The sequence below is a fragment of the Gigantopelta aegis genome, chromosome 4 (genome assembly GCF_016097555.1).
Source record: "Gigantopelta aegis isolate Gae_Host chromosome 4, Gae_host_genome, whole genome shotgun sequence".
NCBI lineage: Eukaryota > Metazoa > Mollusca > Gastropoda > Neomphalida > Peltospiridae > Gigantopelta > Gigantopelta aegis.
The window spans coordinates 115,229,233-115,246,373 of NC_054702.1; the positions used below are offsets into that span (position 1 = coordinate 115,229,233).

Genomic DNA, 17,141 nt, shown 5'->3' on the forward strand with positions numbered 1-17,141 from the left:
TCTATCGGGTTCAAAGCATTTCAAAAGGTTTTTCTGGATATGTTCTTCATAATTATATACATTATTTACCAATTACAAACAATAATACATGATTAATTTTAAATATTTATACCCAATACCGAGCATGTCACGTGTGTACGATTGTTGCATACATGACTACCTTTTTCCGTCACAACAAAACACTGCCTTATTGGTCCTATGTCGGCAAAAATTGATTCCAATTTATCATTTGTGGTCGAATACGGCAGGTTTCTAACAAAAAGTGTTTTTCGTTGTGTATGTTTATCGTCCATCGTGTTTCATGATTTACCGCGGCCCTGTGATGCTACACTGGTCACCTAGATGATGTTTCCTACTAGAATTAACCTATTGAAACAGGATCAACTGTGAACCAGTCAGTTTTACCCTGCAGCATTACCAATATTAGGCCTCAGACCACAATTAATTTCGCTATATGTTTCTATATAGCCTTAGTGGCTATAACATTTTTATTAATATCAGCAGGCCCGTGAAGTTTTGTATGTACCTTTGCCTGCATGGGGGACACATACCCTGAAAAGGACAACCCCTGTTGTCCAGCTCTTTCTCCCAGCATATTGGTTTAAACAGACACACCCTCTAAACCAGGCCGGAGTACACCCATTTTACACAAAAAGCACTACTTTTGCATGGGCCGGAATTACCACAAACAAGTCTTCAATGTCAACAAGTTACACATGTTTACAAACTACATGCTATCCCCTGTCACTTCAGTCAAACAGTTGCCACTTCATAGCTGTCTGCCATGAAATAATCACAGTCAAACAGCAGACTACTTGCGCGGTCAAACTTCCGGATTTTCGACAACCAAATGGGAAGATAACTGTAATCTGAGGCCATATTATACATTAAAAAATAAAATAAAAAATAATAATAATAATAAATTTTATCCTATTATGATTTATATATATATTCGATTATTAATACAATTTATTGTATTGGTGCATACATATATTATTACATTTGAGTTTTGTATGACAACATTGTTGAGTTTTGTTCGTGGTTATTTCCTCCTTGGCATTACCTTTTTGTGTGTGCGTCTTGATTTCCTCTTAAATCCAGACAAATTCCTAATAGCTCAGACATAGTGAATGCTAGGTGACTGCAGTAGTAGATACTACTTCAGTTGGCTCTCTGGGGGTTGTTTAAGAATTGCGGAAGGCACCTTCATTATTATTAAAATTTTCATTCCTAGTGGATTGTATATAAGAACATTTTTATTGTAATATCGGTACACAGATATAATTGGATTTTATTTGTTTGGTGTACACTAACAATGTTCAAATGGGTCATAGGATCAGCAAACTATTTTCCAGGCCTAGAAAGTCATGAAATAATTATAATTATTTCATGACTTTCTAGGCCTGGAAAATAGTTTGCTCAAGGAAATTGATTTTGTCTTGCTTCACATTTGAAAGAAAATGCAATTTTAATAAGAGTACCAGTGAGGTACATGATACGCCCCTCATTTTGATGGAAAACCATATAGATATTAATGAATATGTTACTGGTATGATTCAATTCTAATTATGTGAAATTTTTGTAAAGGGTACTCTGGTGACACATTTATATTGGCAGAGAAACTTTTATCTATGTAATGTTAACACATTAGTATCAGAGATCTAGCGCTGAAGATGGCACTGTATTGGCCATGTCATCAGAATGCCTCAAACAGCCCTACCAAGAGTAGCACTCCCATGGACCCCTCCTGGAAAAAGGAAACGAGAAAGACTAAAGAAACATGGAGGTAAGTAAAGAAGGAAATTTGAGAGGGCAGTCTAAGCTGGGGGCTGCTGGAGAAGCTGGCAAAAGACCGGCAGAAGTCCCTATCTCTGGTTACAGCCTTATGTGCTTCTTAGCACCAAGGGGATTAAGTAAGTAGGTAAGTAAGTAATGTTAACACAGTGACCTAGTAATTGTATGTGACACACAACCATCCCAAGTTGTTCCTACATGTGAGATTTGATGGTCCTATACATCTGTATGCAAGATATGATCCAGACAATGATTTACTGTTATGTGCAGTAGACTGTGAAAAGTAGGTCACAGTGACCTCATAATAGTATGCGACACACCACCATCCCAAGTTGTTCCTACATGTGAGGTTTGATGGTCATTTTGGTCCAGACAAGAAAACGTTAACAGACGTATGGACGGACACACAACGCCATACCATAATACGACCCATCATAGACAGGCGAATAAAAAGGGAGTTGTGCCATCTGCTTTGTTATTTTGCCTTTCTTGTTATTTTAAAATAAAAAGGCTGTATGAAATTGCAAATGTACAAATGAAAGAAAACAGTCTTGAAATATTTGTATGATTGTAAGTGAAAAATCTCTATGTATTCTAAAATGTATGGAGTAATATACATGCAAGCAATAAAACATCATTTCGGTCATTATTAGACAAATGAATAACACAATATTAGTAAACACATTTATTTACAAAATAATACAAAAACAATGATTGTTATATTGCACATAATATGATGACAACCGATCTGTGGAATGTACAGCGGTGATAATCAGAATAAAACGATATATAGAGTTCTAAACCATAACTGTGTACAACAGATATTTGTGAAAGCTTGTTTGTAAAACGTTCACAAAGCAATGTACAAGTTATGATCCAAAGTGTTTATGAAAGGTGAGCATAATCAAAGTTGTCAGTCAGGCTGTGTGTGTGTACATGTGTGTGCGTGTGTACATGTGTGTGTGTGTGTGTGCGAGTACATGCACATGTGTGTGTGTGTGAGTACATGCATGTGTGTGTGTGTGAGTACATGCACGTGTGTGTGTGTGAGTACATGCACGTGTGCGTGTGTGAGTACATGCACATGTGTGCGTGTGCGAGTACATGCACATGTGCGTGTGCGAGTACATGCACATGTGCGTGTGTGAGTGAGTACATGCACATGTGTGTGTGTGTGAGTACATGCGTGTGTGTGCGCGAGTACATGCACGTGTGTGTGTGTGCGCGCGTGTGCGAGTACATGCACATGTGTGTGTGTGCGTGTGTGTGTGTGCATACATGTCTGCGCACATATGTCTGCGCGTGTATTTGTGGTTAGACATATAAATTTACTTTTCCATTGAGGTGTGTGTATAACATTCATAGTTGTGGGCCACTGCCCCCATGCTCCCCTACTTTGGATGCCTACACAAATGTATGTCAATGGAATATACACAGACTTTAGCTGTGAGGACCTCTGTGGTAACCATAACAAGGAAGGTATTCTACTAGTACTAGAAATATACAACAAGTAACATTTTCTTTTCAAAATCTTCATAGCGATATTTCTAGTCAACTGACAATTTTTAGCAACTACAATATGTTTAAAAATGTGTTTCGATCTCTGAAACTTGCGTAGCGAATTGCGACGGGATACTGAACAAAATGTTCCCTGTACAACATTTGGAACTGTAAACAACTGGAGAAATTGATTAATCTAAAACAGAAAGTCTTAAAGTCAATGACGCTTTCCAGGAGTTTTAAACAATTTGGCCTTTATTTACTTTGTACCTGTAGCTTTTCATGATTGATACTAATGAAAAAAAAGCCAAGAAAATATAAACTTTGTTTTTTAAAATCAACGTACCCATTAAACAGGTTTTGTGATGAATATGTTGTTTATTTGACAGACATGTCTACAATTCTAGACCCAATTTCACAAAACATTGTAAGCCTAGTTTTGCACATAAACATATCACAATTCTTATTACTATTATAGTACAACAAATATAGTTAAAAATACACATACACATGTATTTCTTTTTTTTTCTGTCCTTAAAATGCTCCATTTTCCGTAATGATGTAATTTTCTTCGTGAAATAGATGTCAAACACTTGTAAATGTATGCCTGGTATAACTGCTATTCGCAGACGTAGATTTATGATGCTTTGTGAAGTTGTACCCTGGTAGAGACATATAAGTTCATCATCTATCCACTCACACTGTACCTGCTCATGGAATACACACCACTTTTAAAACTGATCAGATAACAGAATAATTTTATGTACCTGGTCACAGTGATCTGCTAAAATTGAATTAATACAAATAAAGAATGTCTTGATTTTGTGGGTTCAGGGTATTCAAAAATAGCTCTTAACAATAGTCCTTACCAGATTCTACTGTGGTAGCTATACCATTATTAAGGCTGGACAATAAGGCAATCTTTTTGAAGGAGATAAAAGTTATTTAGGAATACCAGCATCATAAATAGGTTTTCAAAATAAATAAAAATACACAATTTCAGTGCTAATGAAATTAAAATTAGTTATATTTATTTTAAACAGGTTACATTCTGTTATTGTGGAAGAACCATAATTAATTTGGCCAAATGTAGTTCCAAGAATCTATCATTTTTGACAATCTACACACAAATACAATCCATTCCCTAGCCAGAGTTTTTGGATATGTCACACATATTTATGGAAACATTTTAGAAATCCCCATCTGAATAAAACTTACATCTGAAGTGAGACAAATTCAGGATGCTTGAAAATTACTTTTCCTTATCCTGGTCATTAAAGTCTAATCAATACATGCAAGTCTGTTCAGACTGGACCTATTAGCTATGTTCCAAACATATTCTACGTATGTACATATCTTAAATATCTTTATAACAAGAAGAGCTGGAGCAGAAGGAATGATCAAAGAGTTTCTAATCTTCACCAGCCGGCACAGCATCTTCCAGTCTCTTAATGAACTTTACTCTCAGTTCTGTTATATTATCTCCCTTTAGCTGATCTTGAACAAACCGCACATCAACATCCATCTGAACCTGGGAAGTAGAAAAACACAGTCTAACTACAGATACACCACACACATCTGAACCTGGGAAGTAGAAAAACAGTCTTAACTACAGATACACCACACACATCTGAACCTGGGAGGTAGAAAACAGTCTAACTACAGATACACCACAAACATCTGAACTTGGGAAGTAGAAAAACAGTCTTAACTACAGATACACCACAAACATCTGAACCTGGGATGTAGAAAAACAGTCTTAACTACATATACACCACACACATCTGAACCTGGGAGGTAGAAAACAGTCTAACTACAGATACACCACAAACATCTGAACTTGGGAAGTAGAAAAACACAGTCCAACTACAGATACACCACACACATCTGAACCTGGGAAGTAGAAAAACACAGTCCAACTACAGATACACCACACACATCTGAACCTGGGAAGCAGAAAAACACAGTCTAACTACAGATACACCACACACATCTGAACCTGTGGAGAAAAACAACATGACCAAATTATAGGTGTACCACTAACGTATACATGTTTCCTCAGGTAAAAAATAAGTATAAATTAATGATCGTCCATGTTGCATGTAATAATACAATAACTCCTCGGGAATTAAATCATGTCTTACCTACAATAAACTCCATAGATATTCATCTTAATAAGTTAAAGAAAAAACCACACATAAATTTAAAATTAAAAATAAATTTGAAAAAAACAACAACAAATAATAATAATAATTTAATAAATTTCCAAGTTTTAACATTCATTGAGATGTAGGTGTAACTATAAATGAAATTTCAATGAAGTATGACTTATAGTTTGTGAGAAATGAAGCTAAACATTAAACTTTACTAATGGTGAGCTACATACAAAAGTTGACGACATTACTGAAAGTGTAATACAACTGTACCTATATCTCACCTTTTTTGTACTAAGATTAATTAATTCTGATCACAAATTACAATCTATAGCAGTTTCACCAATCAGAAGAGAAGGCAGCTACAGACAATTACAGGATGATATCTCTATTATTAAAAGGTTCATATACATCTAATCGACCAAAAGCTACACGACTTTCCATGACTTTATAAAGGGATTTACCATGAACACTATAAAGTGACTTTCTAGGATTTTTTTATAATCTTCTTTTGTTATTTTAAGTGGGAGACAATTTACCATCAAACAATTGTCATATTTCAGAACTCTTCATGACCTAATTAAAAATTTCATCAATTTCCAATCCTGAAAAAAACACGACATTTACAAATCGCACTGCTTTCCAGGATTTTCATAGCCTGTATGAACCCTATGCAATCTACAGACAGCATAAATTAATTGTTGACTCAGTTTGAGTAACTACTGACCATTTCTAGTGATCCCTTGAGAACCCCACACAGAATATTGGAGTAGTTCAAGGCATTGTGGCCTTCAGGCAGCTCAACGAAGTCCGACAGTGGGTTGTTCTCGATAAGGAGCGAAAACTCATCAGCCGATGGACTCCAGTTACTAACCACAGGAGTGATGCCCAGGTACATCTTGAATGCAACCTAAAACAAACACATTAGTAACACAATTAAAATTTATACTCTGGAAATACTTGATCAAGTTAGATTAGGATATAAATTAACAAGCCTCAAAATGCATTTTGTGCAATGGGAAGCAATCTCTGTTTGTGATATTTGAATATGGAGCAAATGGCAGACATCGAGAAGCAGTTGTAGACTACTTATATTTATATAAATTTTACTCTCATTCCATATAAAGTTCAACTAATACAGATTTCTTTTCTTCTTCAGTTTTGTGATATCTAATTTGGTTATCCTAATGTCGACATAGTTAACACATATTTCTTAATCTGAATAAAGTACATTGCTTTATAAAACCTGACTCATAGAGAATGTAATTTACCATTGTTTGTTATCTACTTACTTAAGTTACAATAATTTTGTTTAAATCTGACCAGTCGTTTTTGGTATGTAATATCATATAAATTCCGAAAACATGTTATATGTTCCCTATCATTTGCCAAAAGCTTTCTTCACTACAACAACTAAGTCACATGACCCCATGACATGGCACAGTATGAGGCATTTGCTGAAAGTATGATCTAGCAAAAAAGACAATTATTACCCAAACTTGCATTCATGACCAAACCTCAACTATATAGGCAATAACTGGTTACTGTCTTAAAGATACCAGCTTTATTTGGCAAAGGTTAGAATGGCGAATGCAGCGTGGCCCTGCTGAACTACATTCACCATTTGATCCGAGCAGGATAAAGCCGATATCTTAAGACAGTAACCAGTTGTTCTTTTATCCTGCAATCCTACAGGAATAGTCGGAAAATCATTTTTGATCCTAATTTTGTATATGCAAATCGAATATCGTTAACCTAGCAAGATCTTTGCCATATGACGTCATACAAGATACATGACAGCATTTATTGTAAGACACTAACTGCATTCTGTCAGACTGAAAAAGCATTTCTAAACTCTAATTCATAAATAAATATACAAGTTCTGTACTGTTATCTCAAAACTAAAAGTTATTTGTATTTACTGTACTTAAACAAATGATTTAAAGAGTGTGTTTATTGTAAATCTACTCTGAAATACTCGAGTTGAGTTGAGTGCAGTGATCGAAAATATAAAGATTTATCTAGCCACCATATCTTGCCAATGTATACAGTAACTGCAGGATAAAATCCATAATCCGTCCATAAAAATAAATAAAAAATTACCTATATATATATATATGTTTACCCCCCCCCCCCCCAATATTTAATACCCCATTCAAGGTTGGATAATGTCAGGATTGGGTCCTGAACTGTCATTTTACAATAATTTCTGACATGCACAAATAAACACAATAAACATTAGATAGCACTGATACTTGTACACAATGTCCGGTCTGGACGGCAGCAGTATTTCAAACATTGAATGCTTAAAGTCACTTCACTAATGATACCATGACTAATGATGCTATCTAAGTTACCTTGGCAACAATATCAGCAGTTTCCTTGAAATCATTACATCTGGACACATTCGCTCTGGCTAAGAAATCTTCTATTAACCTCACTCCTATGTTGTAACCCCTAGAGAAAGATACACAAGTTAGTGAATATATAACAATAAAATAGTACACTGGTAAGTGGCAAGGAAAATTACTTACTCACTTATTGTTAGGTTCATAGTAAAAAGCTTAGTAATTTTTATAAACCACTAATCATATAACCACCCCGTTTTCAAAACAATAGTTGAAAATATTGGGTCCCGATAATATTAATAATATAATTATTTGATTATCGAAAACCTTTTAAAACTGCTATAAACTCAAAATAGTCCCTTTAAAAATAAATAATACTTGTAGAAGACCTCGGCAATGAAGGGGAGCTGTCACTCTTGCTTCCCATCACTCCCTTGAGACTAATTTACAAGTAACTAATCATAATAATTTATCAATTTGCATATTAACTTTCATAGAGAGAGAAAAATAAGAAGAGAAAATGGAACAAGAAATGCAATGTGATTTACAAAATTGGCTTTATGGACTTGATAACCAAACGTTGTGTTGAGAAGACTTTTAATTAGTTAATAGTGTCATTGTTTAACAGTAAGTCCTCCAAACAGGAGTTTCTTACATTTTTTCTAACTGCTTGTTTACTTCTTCATCGTTTTCATAATCTTTCATCAGCTGAGCAACAAGAGCACCGTATGTCAAAGTAAACAACTCCCCATTCTGAAACATAGACAAACAATTAGTGACAAATAATAACTTTCAGCAGTAATACATGTAGTGTCAAAATGAGAAACTGGACAATCCTTATATAACATGATAACCAGATACTAGACACACTCTAACAGATGTCGCCATTTAAGTGGAGCTGTCATTCTCAAGTAATTTTCAGGTCCCCTTTGCATATGAATTTATATCATATTTAGGGGTCCAGAAATGGAAAATATTTCACTAGCCTGCCAGACCAGAACCAACTAAAATTTACTAGCCTGCCAGTATTTCTACTAGTCTGCCAGCCCATAGAACAATATATTATTTAACAATTTATTATAATAAACACTTCTTCAAATGATAGATCTATATAAATTTCACAAAACCATTATTAAGGACACTTGGTTAGCCAAGTGATCAACATCACGTGGCAAATGAAATCAAGCCCTTACCTTGATTGACAAGTCAATAAAAAAAAAAATATTCTGGTAAAGACAAAGTTTTTTTTGCATTTCTTTCATATAGATTTACAAAATAAGAGTCTGAGACAGTAATGTCATGACAACTAATACAAACTGCATGCGTGTGACATCATTAAAGATTGAGTCTGTAATAGAGTCTGAGACAGTAATGTCATGACAACTAATACAAATTGCATGCGTGTGACATCATTAAAGATTGAGTCTGTAATAGAGTCTGAGACAGTAATGTCATGACAACTAATACAAACTGCATGCGTGTGACATCATTAAAGATTGAGTCTGTAATAGAGTCTGAGACAGTAATGTCATGACAACTAATACAAAGTGCATGCGTGTGACATCATTAAAGATTGAGTCTGTAATAGAGTCTGAGACAGTAATGTCATGACAACTAATACAAACTGCATGCGTGTGACATCATTAAAGATTGAGTCTGTAATAGAGTCTGAGACAGTAATGTCATGACAACTAATACAAACTGCATGCGTGTGACATCATTAAAGATTGAGTCTGTAATAGAGTCTGAGACAGTAATGTCATGACAACTAATACAAACTGCATGCGTGTGACATCATTAAAGATTGAGTCTGTAATAGAGTCTGAGACAGTAATGTCATGACAACTAATACAAACTGCATGCGTGTGACATCATTAAAGATCGAGTCTGTACTAGAGTCTGAGACAGTAATGTCATGACAACTAATACAAACTGCATGCGTGTGACATCATTAAAGATTGAGTCTGGATTTTAAAGGTTTTATAAGCATAGGCCCAGGAATGATGGTGCACTGGCTGGAATGACAAATAGCCCAATGGACCCACCAAATCATAGTCACTTCATACCATAGTCATAGTCTATTTCATACCATACTGCCTGGTCATTTCGTACCCTAGTCATTTCGTACCCGTGTCATTTAATACCTTTGTGAAAAGTCATTTCGTACCAGTATAGCAAGCGAATAGATTACTTACTGTATGGGAAAATATGTCTACCAAGGGAAGCAGTGTATAGATCTACTTTTAACAAGTCATCATTAACCCAACTGACTAAAGTGTGCTTTTTATATTTATGTTTTAATAATTATGATAATAATAATAAATTAATTTGAACCATTTTGCAGCTACCAGATGACTATGGTACGAAATGGCCCGATATTATTTATTTGCATCTTTATTATTATTTTTATTCAGTTGCAGGTGATGTTTGCATCTTATAGAGGTTTGTAATTAATGTAATGTTATTTTGTAAAAGAACAAACTTTTGTTATGGTTCAAAATGACTTTCCGGGAATGTTGCAGTGTGATGTTATCCATTGTATTGTTGTTTGTCCAATTGTGCAGCTCAGTGCAGAAAGAGTAGAAGCAAGTTCATTCAGGTCTTTATTTTGGGGGTCTTTGAGAGCTTGGAGTACAGAGAGAGCATTGTGAAGATGACAATATTCCTGTGTGTGAATATTATTATTATTATTGATCAGCTTTGTTGCAGCAATCCTTGGGGCTATAAATGAGGAAGCAGACAAATTAGCAAAAGAAGGAGGGTAAATTATCCAAGAAGAGCTACAAATAACCAATGAGGAGATGACGGCCATTGTAAAGCGCACATACAAGAGACGGTGGCTCCTTCAACACCCTGATCGTAACAGCAGAGACAGTTACTACCAACTTTCAAGAGAAGGCCAGGTGATAATGATGCGACTGAGAACAGGCCACTGTAGACTCAACTACCACATGTATACCAAATTCCGAGAGGGAAACAGTGGAATGTGCCAGTGTAGTACAGCATCCATGACTGTGGAACATTTCCTGCAAAACTGTCTCACCTATCAGAACCAGAGAAAAGCAGTCTGGCCTTCAGATGAACCCCTGAAGGAGAAACTCTTTGGCCCCTTGGAGAACCTACAGAATTTCATTACAGCAGCTTTTGTTCAAGCCACAGGGGTCCCTGTCTGGGCGTATGACGAAGAAGAAAAAGAAATGACTTTCAGTTGTGGTACGAAATGACTAGGGTACAAAATTACTTTTTGCAATGGTACGAAATGACCAAATTAGGTACAAACGAAATGACCAAATTAGGTACAAACGAAATGACCAAATTAGGTACAAACTGATTATGGTATGATTTGACTAAGGTCGATAACAGTCACTTTTCAGACCCGTATTTTGGCTTCGTATACAATAGATAAAACATATTCAATGGTCAATTTTTTTATTTGATCTATTTGACAAAAGGTACTTTTTCTTTCAAAACTTAAAATTAATATTTTGTCCAGAATTATGAAAAAAAAAAAAAATACTGACCTGTAGAAATTTGACAGGGGTCAAGGTTAATAGACTAGTTTTTATTTTAATGTGGCGAAGCATTGTAATAATATAGTTAATTTTGAATTTGAATGACGGCGGTATTCCAATGACGTCCCTTTGCATCTCCTTACAATAACCAGACACTGGGTACATGACATTTCTGTTTTAAGAATGCTGGAAAAATTCCAATGCAAAATTGCTATTGACAAAAATTTTGTTTGCACATTTGAAAAAAAAGCTTGTGATTAAAAAACTGTACCTTTTACGAAATATGGATTTCAATATGCTACAATGTATACGTATTGTGTACAAAGCCAAAACAATGGTGTGAAAAGTGACTGTCATTGACCGTATCAACTGACCCACCGATGGGATCGATTCCAGAGTGACAGCGCATCAAATGAACACTTTACCACTGGACTACGTCTTGCCCTTACTGATATGAAAATGCATATAAAAATCAGGACCTATATTCACAAAACATCGTAAGCCTAGTTTTACACATAAACGTAAATCTATGACTGAAGAGCTATTCACGAAACAACCTAAACGTAAGTTACATATAAAGTTGGATGTAAATATAAAACTTTTTAAGAGTGCCTTCCGGTTACAACTAACGCTGCACGTAAGTCGTATACATATAATAATACAAGCACAATCGCCATTATTTACTATTATTTGCGGAAATGGCAGCATTTTCAATAATTGAAGCAGTTCGCGATGGCGAACGCCCACAAATTGAACTTTGGGGGGGGGGGGGGGGGGGTGATCGAACAGATGTTTTCGACTCGGCCATAATTCTCCCGAGTTATCTTTTCCTTTTTAAGAAATGTCCAAAACGCAGATCCTCACCAATTTCATGGTTCGCCGGTTGCGATGTTATTGTTAGCAGACGACAAACCAAATTGTGTTTTGCGCATTTGTTATTTACCTATTGTCCGAACCAAATTGTTAACAACTACAAAAAATTACTCTCCTACCTTTAATTGCCGTTAGATTTCCTCCAAAGCTTGTCCCGACACAAATTGCAAAAAACCCACTACAAATATACAGATTCCACACACGAGACTGCAACGATGTCGCCGATATTGTCTTTGCTGAGATTGCATCTAGGGAAAAATACATGCAGTTTTCTGCCGTCTGCCATGTTGCTTGTTTATGGAATACTCTTCAAGAGGGGTGAAAGCCTCCAAAGTATGTGACACAATTAATATGAAATCGATGATCTCTAGTGGTATCATTAAAATAATAATAATAATAATAAACAAATAATAATAATAATATGACGTCATCACGTTTGCTTTTATATCATAACATGTTATGACGTTGTTAGATTAAGTCCTATCCTTTCACCCCTCTTGAAGAATATTCCATAAAAAGTCAAAATGGCAGCTGATACAAAATTACATGCTTTTTTCCCTATGCGCTCTCAGCGAAGTCGATATAGATGACATGGTTAGCATCTGGTATGTGGTATCTGTGTCATTGTAATGTTTTTTTCAAGATTTGTATCTGGATAAACTTTGGAGGAAATCTAACGGCAATTAAAGGTAGGAGAGTAATTTTTCGTAGTTGTTAACAATTTGGTTCGGACAATAGTAGCCATCGTTTCTAATGGGTTTTTTTTTTTTTTTTTAATTTCTCCGGTGACTGAGTTAAATCATAGATTTACATCCAAACTAAGTTAGGGGCCATTCAAATATTACGTAACGCTTAGGGGGTGGGGGGGGGTTGTAAGTCCAAGCGTTATAAGGGGTGGGGTTTGTATTGAACAGCAGTATGTAACACAATTTTGTTTTCTCTTAAACGTGCCATGCCATGCCAACAATATATAATGTAGATTTTTAGAGGTAAATGTAAACCCAAAACAGTTATAAATCAAGCTGAAATGCTTTAAAGGGACACACCCTAGTTACAGCTATTTGTTAACCATTACGGCGTTGTTTTTCGCTATTAAACCCCATTTTTCACAAATAAAATTGCACTTTACTTACATTTTATTATTTAGAATACACATTTCCATTCACCTGAAGTGCTTTTTGGTAATCCTGATGTTTGTAAAACCACGAAATGCATTTTTACAAGACGTGCTGTCGAGAGAAAAAAACGTTAAGCAAACGAGGTCCAATCTATTTTTAGAGGGGATATTTCCATTTCAATGTCACAGACGTTGGTATATCACGTGACCGTTATCATTTTGGTTCGGTTTGTTTTCTCGTGCACGGTTCGCGCAATCAACATCCGATTTGTTGTTGTTCATTTGTGAGATTTTTCTTCACAGTTCGTGAACATTTTCAGTAACAATAAAGTCAGACAAGTAAGTGTCTCAATACAAAACGTTACAAACCCTTAAAACCAATAAAACCAATAATTTTGCTAAGTCTTACGATATCTGGAGAGGGGATACAACCAGGACAGAACAGTTGGAACATGTCCAGGAGAGGTGAAACGAACGCACCCCAAGTCTGTGAAATGTGTCGTGACGTAGGCATTGTTGTGCTTCGAGCGACATCTACCGGTGACATCAGAATACTAACTTTCAAAATTATTTCAAGCAATTGGGACATGGGGATTCCCATGGTATTTATCGATATAAAACCTGCTTTTTCACTCCATTTGATAAAAACGTGATCTAAGTGTGTTACAGGTTTGTAGATTAACCAAATTATAATTTATTTTCGCTGGATGGAACTAGGGCGTGCGGCTTTAATATACTAGACATTTTAAAATAGCGCAAGTGAAAACCTGCTGGTTCATCATACAACAATACGTCACTTGAATGACGTCATCATAGTACAAATGGATATAAATAAACATTGCCACGTTGCTTTGTCTATGTTGGCAGGAGTGGGTATCTCTGAACGTTACATAATATTTTGAGGGGTGTATGGTCTAGTGTTACGGGGTGTTACAAGGGGGTGGGTGGGTGTCTAATTCTGACAAAAATAAGTAATATTTGAACGGCCCCTTATGTCTTTGAGAATAAGGTGCTTCTTGCACGTTACAGAGACATTCCTGAGTTTGCTGCACTTTTAAAGATGTTATCCACTAACAAAGACTTTTTAACTATTGCAATTACATATCTAATATATTTTTCTGCATAAAATATTAGTGGCTGTATATTAAATGTGTTTCTGATCGTTCTAATATTTGTACTTGGTTAAATTTCATTTTATTTCCAAAAATATAATTTTTTGGTACGTACGAAATTATTTGAAGACAAAATCCAGTTTGGGCTTCTTACAAATATTAAGACGACCAGAAACACATTGAATATACAGACACTGATATTCTAAACAAGAAAATATATTTAATATGCAAGTTTAAAGGAAACATGTCACGTGACCTATATTTGGCACCAACCATGTACAATTAATGATAAATTGAATCAGCTAAAAAAATTTTTTACAAAAATTAATTACTTAAAATATCTCCATAAAAAAAACCCAGATACGAGCTCTTAGCGGAAATTGCCGATCTTTAATGAGCAGGGCAATCACGAGGTCCGTGACGTCAGAGACGCGTCGCTTGATCTGAAGCTGTACACTTAAAAGCATTAGTCCGTACCACTCATAAAGAATCTAAGACTTGCACAGCTTACCAAAACAATGAGTGTTCGTTCGCAAAACGTTTTGCCATATCAATTTGAGCTGTTAGTAAATGAAGAAAGACACACATTTACTTACAACAGTGATACTGAAGAAAAAACGGATAATGAGTCGGAGGGTGGAGAAACCGATGGTGCCAGACCAGACCGGTTGACCAATTTACAGCCCGGAGCCCGAAAGTAACCCGGAGACAAAACCAAAACTCGGATGCTAATGCCGAGGTGTATACTGTTCATATTTAGCATAAAGATACACCTCGATATGATGTATTTAAATATGTAAAAAATATAAATGTAGGACAAACATTTTTTTTTGTTTAGAAAATATAGCATTTTTCATGTTCGGGCTGTACATAATGAAATCTGTATGCACAGTGTAAACAAATGCTCTAATTTACAAGGCACTTCACTTTCATTAAACTGACTTGTAAAACAACATAAATGACTTGAGAGTATAATTAACTTTTTAACTAAATATATTTCAATTTGCATCAATAGAACGAAATGGGGTTATAGTATTTTTCTCTCTTAAAAAAAGCAGCATATTATTAGGCCTATTGGTAGGGTGCGTTAGAGTAAAAACGACCACTCACGATAACCATGTGATAATTTTCTTTTATTTGGTACTACGTAATTGGTCAGTTTTGTAATTTTAGATGGGAAAGTTTACCTAATCAAGGGTTTTACAGCATTATTTACAGTAATGAAGCAGGGCGGCTGATAATGTCCATTAACATTGTACTATAGTCGCGACAGGTTACGCCACAATACCCTGTGATCTTAAAAAACTGGCAGGTATTTTGTACGTATGTCTAGACAGTGGTAATCACTTACCTGGTCGATACCCTGCAACATACACCTGCCAATCAGGAATCACATGTGCAGGCCACGGAAAGAAAGGACCAATTAACTAAAACAACACTCCGATTCTCAAGTCAGCCCGTGGATGAAACATAATAGTTATTTCGACACCAACAGTAGTGGTTTATTTTGTATTGAACTTCGTGTTAATCATTATTTAAAAAAAAAAATATTTAAATACATTGTACTGAGATGTATGCCATATTTAATTAATTACTGACGTTTCCTTCTTCGGACGGTAAATACAGATTTTGTTATGTAGGCCTAACATGAAAAATCTCTTCTTTTTATAAAAAAAAAAAAAACATATATAAATACATGTACATCATGCTGAGGTGTATCTTTGTGCCAAATATGTACAATGTACACCTCGGCATTTGCAACCAAGTACTGTTTTTGTCTCTGGGTAACATTAGGGCTCCGGGCTGTAAATACTCAAATAGGCTGACACCAAAGTACTATGCGGTGTTCGTGTCCAATCTTTTGTTTTGCGATAAAATACACGCGTCTTTCTTCGGATACAATCCTTTGGAAAACCGTAAAAAGACAATCCCGATGGTTTAAACTGTTTATTTTTACACCCAAAGGCCACACAGTACGGCACTGCTGGACTGAAAAGATCGTAAGGCCCTTACTCCATATATAAACAGTTAACAACAATGGAAGAGTAGGCCTACAGCGGCTCTGACGTCACTTCCCTTTTTTTTCGAACGCTCACGAATAAATATGCAAAAATCGTACTTTGATACTGATTGGCATAATTTCTTTATTTAAGTTAACTACGCATATTTTATTGTTATAAACTTATTTGTATATTATTTTTATATCATTTTGCTTTTAAAATGAGCTATAATATGGTCTCGTGACATGTTTCCTTTAATGATTAATCGTAGAAATATTTTATTAGTCAGAAACATCTTACAAGGCAGCAAACTCAGGAATGTCCCTTTAATGTAAATCTATGGCAGATATAAGTGCTAGTCATAGATGTAACTTTACACCTTTTTGTGAATATGGGTCGTCTTTGACACATATTTGAGAACTCAAAAACTGAGAAAGTCACTAGCCTTCACAGATTTATTCACTAGCCGGGACCAAGGGCTAGTAGATTTGTCAAACCCTGAAAATATTTATGAACACATACTACTTTGCGAGGATCTCCCGCACGAACACTCTGACGTGACATCTGGAAGCGAAAATGTAGAGGTTAAATTGAAATTATTAAAAACCACAGAATATAGTGGGACAAACCGGAAATGGTAAACAATAAATATTAAACGGAAGTAACTTGTAACAACGCCCGTCAATGGTTAATATTTGTCAATCAGCCAATGAAATAGGATTTTAGAATGGT

General features: G+C 35.4%; 2 protein-coding genes across 2 annotated transcripts in view; both read right to left on the reverse strand.

The window, feature by feature from the left end:
• LOC121371855 (RNA-binding protein 28-like) overlaps positions 1 to 314 on the reverse strand; it is a 65,763-nt gene extending 65,449 nt beyond the window's left edge. Inside the window, exon 1 of the mRNA XM_041498062.1 lies at positions 161 to 314. Coding sequence (XP_041353996.1) covers positions 161 to 293 — 133 coding nt within the window. The 5' untranslated portion in view covers positions 294 to 314. The remainder of the gene's footprint in view (positions 1 to 160) is intronic.
• Positions 315 to 2,466: 2,152 nt separating this feature from the next.
• On the reverse strand, positions 2,467 to 17,052 carry LOC121371856 (trafficking protein particle complex subunit 3-like). Its single transcript, XM_041498063.1, has 5 exons — positions 16,932 to 17,052; positions 8,451 to 8,548; positions 7,805 to 7,904; positions 6,175 to 6,357; positions 2,467 to 4,825 (listed from the first exon to the last, which is right to left on the reverse strand). The coding sequence occupies exons 1-5, from the start codon at positions 16,971 to 16,973 to the stop codon at positions 4,706 to 4,708; spliced, it is 543 nt and encodes a 180-aa protein (XP_041353997.1). The 5' UTR covers positions 16,974 to 17,052; the 3' UTR covers positions 2,467 to 4,705.
• Positions 17,053 to 17,141: the final 89 nt, after the last annotated feature.

Coding starts and splice junctions, on each gene's coding strand:
- LOC121371856 (XM_041498063.1), bottom strand. CDS start 16,973: ATGTCACGTCAGAGTGTTCGTGCGGGAGATCCTCGCAAAGTA. Junction 7,905..8,450: donor AACAAGCAGTTAGAAAAAAT/GTAAGAAACTCC, acceptor ATCTTTCTCTAG/GGGTTACAACATAGGAGTGA. Junction 4,826..6,174: donor TCAAGGGATCACTAGAAATG/GTCAGTAGTTAC, acceptor TCTACTTCCCAG/GTTCAGATGGATGTTGATGT.